The sequence below is a fragment of the Stegastes partitus genome, unplaced genomic scaffold (genome assembly GCF_000690725.1).
Source record: "Stegastes partitus isolate 25-593 unplaced genomic scaffold, Stegastes_partitus-1.0.2 Scaffold2553, whole genome shotgun sequence".
In the NCBI taxonomy this organism is placed as follows: domain Eukaryota; kingdom Metazoa; phylum Chordata; class Actinopteri; family Pomacentridae; genus Stegastes; species Stegastes partitus.
The window spans coordinates 9,211-15,751 of record NW_007580284.1 but is presented as its reverse complement, the minus strand read 5'-3'; the positions used below and the strand labels follow the sequence as shown (position 1 = coordinate 15,751).

Sequence of the window (6,541 nt, the reverse complement as noted above, 5' to 3'; positions counted from 1 at the left end):
CCAGGTAAACCAGGTAGACCAGGTAAACCAGGTAGCCCAGGTAAACCAGGTAGACCAAGTAAACCAGGTAGCCCAGGTAAGCCAGGTAAACCAGGTAAACCAGGTAGACCAAGTAAACCAGGTAGCCCAGGTAACCCAGGTAAACCAGGTAGCCCAAGTAAACCAGGTAGCCCAGGTAAACCAGGTAGCCCAAGTAAACCAGGTAGCCTAGGTAGACCAGGTAGACCAGGTAAACCAGGTAGCCCAGGTCTCTGTACCATGTTCATGCACAGACTAGACGACTGTATTTGTTGTTTAATCAGAAGCCAAGCTGAAAAGTTGCTGTTCTCAAATAAAAATGACCCCAAACACGAGTAACACAAACTATGTCAGATGATTGTCCTTTGAATCATCACCTGCTTTACGTTTATCGTCCACTTGATGGCGCAGCAGAGCAGATGAAGCTTCACGTGTGAGCTCCTGGGATGGAAGCTTCAGGTCTTCATGAGGCTTCATCAATCAGGGACACAGGAGAACAGCTGTGTTTGTTTTTTTAATCCTCTGAAACCTCTCGGTGGCTTTGAAAGTCATGTTTTCTTTATAAAATCACAAAAACAACCATTTACAAGAGCCAGAAACGGCAAAAACACGGAGAATCGCTGGAGTTTTAACTTTCCGACTGAAGAGTTCCTGAACTAATCAGGCGTGAGGAGCCGTTCAGTTGGACACGACACAAAGCAGAAACATCAAGATACGAACAGTAAAATATATTTAATCTGTAAAGCCGCCATTTTTTTAAGTATTGACAGCAGCTGAGGTCGTGTAAACGATCAAAGAAAGTTAACTTTCGTCTTATTTTTTTTTATAACTTATGACATTCAAACTGTGTCATCGTGTGAAATATGTTAATAAACTCATAAATAAACGTTGCAGCCGTATTAGTCTTTGCTTCTCAGCTTCTTTTGAACGTCATGTAAAGAAATCACACCTCAGAGCTGCACAGTTACACTTTATTGGAAGACAGTTATAGAAAAATATTATTCAGTGTCAAAAAACTGACATTTTCTCAGTTTACAAAAAAAAAGAAGCATCATATAGAACCGTAAATATAAGTTAAATAGTAAAAAGCACATTACCTCATTCTCTATAATAATGCTCAGAACATAAACAGGCTGTTTAATCTCCGTTTATAAGTCGTTGAGCTTCAGCTTCGTCCGTTTTGCAGCAGGAAACGGAACTCATCACTCGTCTGAAGTTCTTCTTTTAGCCTCGGCGTGGGCTGCAGGAAAACCACAGCCAAGAGACGGTTAGCAGCATTCAAGGCCATTTCCCACAAGAGGAGTTAAATTTACACAAGTAGCACAAGACAAAATTCTTCTCTCCCTTTATGGCTGCATATCTCTGCTGTTTGAGCTCCATCTGCTCCATATCACGTTATCTCAGCTCCTGCTTTGTCACATGGCGTCCTGTCTGAGTTGACACCGGCCCGGAGGCTCAGGTAGAGGGCGCCAGCGTTCACCAGAAACTCAAGTTGATTCCTCTTCCTGCTTCCTGCTGCTGAGGTTTTGCTGTTTTTCTGCTGCTGCCGAATTTACATGAAAACACAACTTGTGCTGCACTGACTGCTGATTCATCTTTGAGGAAAGTTTTAACCCAAAATTCGAAAACCTACCACTGCTTAGAAAAGATCAGTGACAGTTCAGAGACATTTAAACCTTGTTTTTGAAACTGAATTCAAGACAACAGCGTAAGTGCTTTAGTAGGAGTCAGCTGGAGTCCTGGGCCATTACCAACCCAAGATTCAAGACTTTAGACGTGAACTTTGTGGAACTGCCAGGTGAGGGCGACTCCAGATGTTGTGGTGGTGACACTGTCTGAGCAGAAACCTCAAGACTACATTAAAAGTACCCGATAAGTCACGTTGTAGACGCCCCTTCCTCTGTTTAGAGACAGCTGTTACAGTTTAAGACATGTGCCTCCCTCCCCAGGCAGCTTCACCACCATGAGCACATTCAGGACAACGTGTTTAGAGGTTGTCCTCCATTTCCTTTTATTTTGATTTCTCTATATTTTAGGGAAGGCCACTGGAGCTCTCAGACTTTACTAATCCACGGCTCGAGGTGTGAATGTTGTGAAGCTGCCAGGTGAGGGTGAAGATGTTCATGGTGGTGGGAGGTATCTCAAGACTGAATTCTAAGTACACGGGAAGTGATGTTTTAAACCCCTCATTCCCTGTTGTGAGATACCTGTCCCAGTTTAACAGATGACTTGTTCGTTACAGATCCCTCCCCAGGCAGCTTCCCCTTTACAAACACCTGTACAAGTACACCATGTTGTGTCTCCTCCATTTTTGAAAATACTTTTAGAAATTTCAAAGCCACTGGACTCCAGAGTGATTAAGAACTTCAGATGTGAATTTTGCGAAACTGCCAGGTGAGGGCTGACTTAAGACGTCAAAGGTGGAGAAAATGTCCAGGGAGGCATTTAGGAAGTTAAGTGCTGTTGTAGAATCAGTTCGGAGGCAGCTTCCCCAGTTGAACAGAGATCACTTCCTCATTAGCTCTGGATCCCTCCCCAGGCAGTTTAACCACCATGAACACCTTTGGCAGGATTTCAGAGGCGTTCTTACCTCGCGCCACCTTCCGGTACGTGTATATGCACACGATCAGAATGATGTTGTAGAGGATGAACATCAGGACAAAAAGGATGACCCTGGTGGTGGACATGAGAGGAGGAGGAGGAGGAGGAGGCCGAGGAGTCGTCATGGAAACAGCCACACTCTGATCTCTGGCTGTGAAGGCAAAAACAGCACATTTTCAACCTTGTGGCTTCAGCAGACTGTTTCCATTCAAATATTACAAGAAAAAGACCAATCGGTGCACGAGGGCTGCAAAAACATCAGCGTAAAGTGAAGTTTACGGTATTTAAATGAACAAATTGGTCGACTTTGCACGTCAACAGTCCTCAAATTTGACTCCATTGATGCCAAAAAATACTATAAAACCAACTAAAGTCTGTGGATTTCCCGAGCTCAGACCTCCAGGAACAATGCAACTGCAGTGTCATCAGTGATCAAAACAACAGCAAACACAGGTGGACTGTACACAGGACGTCACCTTTAACCGTCAGCCAGCTCGGCAGCGACTCTCCTTCTGACGGGTGTTTACACTTGTAGAGGCCTTCGGCAGACTTGGTCACCGCCGGTAAGGTCATCGCTCCTGGATTCTCCGTCCCGATGAAAACGTTGTCTTTGTAGAAGGCAGCCTCAAAGTTGGACGTTGATTCACCATCATCTTCTTCCTTGTAGGAGCACCGAAGCGTCACTTTGTCTCCCTCCTTCACGGGACGGGCGGGACTCTCCAGGATCACAGCGCCGACTGAAATGCAGACGGATTTGATGTTTTTGCTAAATTGCAATGATTAAAACACATTTATCCCTCAGCGTCTGCATCCCGTCATTCCTCAAAAATGCCAAAGATGACGCAACCAGACAGATGTAAAATCGACGTTTTCCATCAGCAAGGCCGCTATCAAGGGCAGCGTAGCCAACAAGATGGTGGTTTTCAAGCTGTTCTGAACAATCTGTAGGTTCTGTAGGACCAAAACAAAGGAGCTGAAGGTCAAGAGAAGTGTCCGATTAGAAGGTTTTTTTGAGCGGCCAGAAGAAGTCGCTCGGCTTTGTCTAGAAGTTGATCCTGAGGGTTGACCTGTGTGGAAGGTTAGACGCGAGAAACTAGTTTGTGGCGAGGGAAGCTCGGTGAAATATGCAAAAATCTCACAAATCGGCTGCCTGTTACTAAAAAGTATTTTGTGCAATTTAATTTCACGTTTCCACGATGAACGGGATTAAATCATGTCGTGTTTCCATGATATTTAACAACTTAACATTTGTTAGATCCACTCACGTTGAGATAAATTGAGTCAATCTCGCTAAAACTAAAAAAACCCTTTACAGTTTGTTTGGGTTGTTTCCAAAGGTTGGGTTTGACCTAATTCAATTGGGTTGCACCAACTAACTGGTATGAACATTAGAAACTGCTCTCGTAAAGGAAGTTGATCCAACAGAAAATTTAACCATGTGAAAATTCGTACCTGGATTTTTTTTCACGCTTATTGAAAGACTCAAACCTGAACATAATGTACGGCATCGTCTGCAAAGGAGGGTTTAAAGAAGTATGAAGGGTGGGCAAACATAAACATTGACTTTAGCCCGTAGAAGACATTTTGTTATGGCGTTTTTATTTTTAAAACATATGCCTACAGAGCTCCAAAGATGGCTGGCTTTTGGCAGCCTGTTCTTCTCAATGGGGATTTTTAATGCAGTTAAAACCTACAACGAATCTCTTCCAAAAGTCAGAGCGCTTCATGACCAATTGAGCCGCACGTCTTGGCATACAAGTTTTCTCGAGAGACGAGTTATGTGCCGAAAACTCAGACTCTACAAGACAAAGGAATTGTAATTGACCCATTTAATTAACCAGTCCAGCATAAAGGGAGCATCGGTTCCTTACAGGTCACTGTGATGTTGACGGCGTTGCTGCAGTCTCCCTGCTTAGATTCACACCAGTACGTGCCGGTGTCCGACGGCAAGGTGTCCTCGATGGTGCAGGACGACTTGTCCGGGATCGCCCAGCCGTGCTTGCAGGCCTGAGCGGACTTCTGGGTGGTGTTTCTCTTCACCGTCCAGTCGCTGGAGTCCGCAGCGCAGTGCAGACTGATCTGTTCGTACTGGAAGAACTGGGATCTGTCCGGAGTGATGCTCAGCGTGGCTGCAGGGAGGAGGTCGAAGAGGAAAAGTCATGAATTTACTAGTAGGTTGTTCCATCTCAAGTCATCGGAGGGATATTTGAAATGATATCTGTGAAATTTTACTTTGATATATGAAGTACTTCCAGAGATATTTCTTTTAAAACAGCACATTGAATTTGAGGCTGTGCTTATGCCCAACTTACTTTTTCAAAAGTAGTTATATTTGTAGAACCATTTTGAAACTTTTTTTTCCTTTGTGGTACATTTTGTCATACCTGCCGAATCTGAAAGTTCAATTAAAATAACTTTTTTTTTTTTTCATTTTTATGACCTAGTATTTAATATTAAAAGTATTCCAAATGTTTAGTTTTGTATCGTGACATGCAGCTACATGTGGTTCATGTGGACGTCTGTCCTTTTTTTCTTGCTTCAACTCACCCCTCATCAGAAATCGTTGAACCTACTTGTCCAATATTGCAGATTTCGAATCAACGACATGATGAGAAACAAAAGTGAAAACTGAAGTTTTTTTTAAAAATCTGCAATAGTTCCTGAGATATTGTTGTTCAAAATAGTCTCAAGTTTCAACGTGAAAAAAATGAGTGGAGCGAAGTTCGTGAATCTTAATCTAATATTAACTGACTTTTTGCTCTGTTTTTGGTCTCTACCTTCCATTATGGAATGGATGGAGGCTTTTTGGAGCTTCTTCTATGAAAGCAAAATGATTCTAGTGATGTTGAGACTAAACCAATGCAGTGAAGTTGTGGGTCAGAGGGCGGAACAGTAAGAAGAAATCTACACAAAATTGTAATTTTATGTAAATGTGTTACGTTAAAAAACAAACAAACAAAAAATCTTCTGCCAGATTACTTTTGTTAAAAAATATCACAGATATGTTTCTAATCAACATATCTTTTCCATTTATTTCACTTTTTTTTTTACAGTTGCTTCTGTTTAGCCAACCAATCAGATATGAGATGGGGCGGGACTTGTCACCGTGGTAACCCGGACATGGAGGGAGGCGTCACAGGCGTTGTAAAGTTTCTAACTTTAGTAGAAACTTTATGAAATTACATATAACATCTAATAAAATCACAGAAAAGTATTAATTTACATGCTGACTTTAAAAAAACCAAACCGGTTCTTTCACACTACGTGACTGTAAAATTAAACAGTTTTAATGTATTTAAATCTGCTAAACTATGAAGACTTTTCTTACGTTTGCTATTATTTTCACTGTTCCTTGACAGTTTTTGAACGTTGCATGTATTTTGTGGCACCAGATTGTCATCAGTGTTTTTACAGGACTTTTTCACAGTGTGTCGTGAAAACGTCAAACCGTTTTATTTTGAGTCATATGGTCCCAGGACACACGTTCAACTTCTGGACTGTCTAACATTAACCAAACCGAAGCTTGCAAATGTGATATTTAATGAAAATCACTTTAGTCTACGTGTTTCATTTTGAAAAAATCATAAAAAATGACCTTTTTCTTTTAACCAGATTCTGCAAAAAAAAAGCTCAACATTCTGTGCCGTACTATTATTCCATCGCAGAAGTACTATGAGGCTGGAACCAGCAAACATCTTCATCATCAGTGCAGCTGAAAACCATTTTCTTTACAAGCCTTTCATCCTTGAGTCATAAGATAGTGAAGACATTCAGGTGTTTGAGAAGCAGTCAAAATCCTCAGAATTTAAGTTTGCTATCACTGGAAACCAACAACTACTCACATCTGAGACACTTTTAATGCAGAAATATGTTGTTTTGCTTTTGAAAAAATGATTTAATGGCTAATCAGAACAAAGCAAAA

The 6,541-nt window shown here is 41.7% G+C and overlaps 1 protein-coding gene across 1 annotated transcript in view; it reads right to left on the bottom strand.

Moving 5' to 3' along the window:
- Positions 1-971: 971 nt before the first annotated feature.
- The window catches only part of LOC103375328 (sialoadhesin-like), a 6,001-nt gene continuing 431 nt past the window's right edge, over positions 972-6,541 (bottom strand). Inside the window, exons 2-5 of the mRNA XM_008305576.1 lie at positions 4,491-4,748; positions 3,096-3,356; positions 2,609-2,770; positions 972-1,258 (exon numbers count right to left, since the gene is read on the bottom strand). Coding sequence (XP_008303798.1) covers positions 1,221-1,258; positions 2,609-2,770; positions 3,096-3,356; positions 4,491-4,748 — 719 coding nt within the window. The 3' untranslated portion in view covers positions 972-1,220. The remainder of the gene's footprint in view (positions 1,259-2,608; positions 2,771-3,095; positions 3,357-4,490; positions 4,749-6,541) is intronic.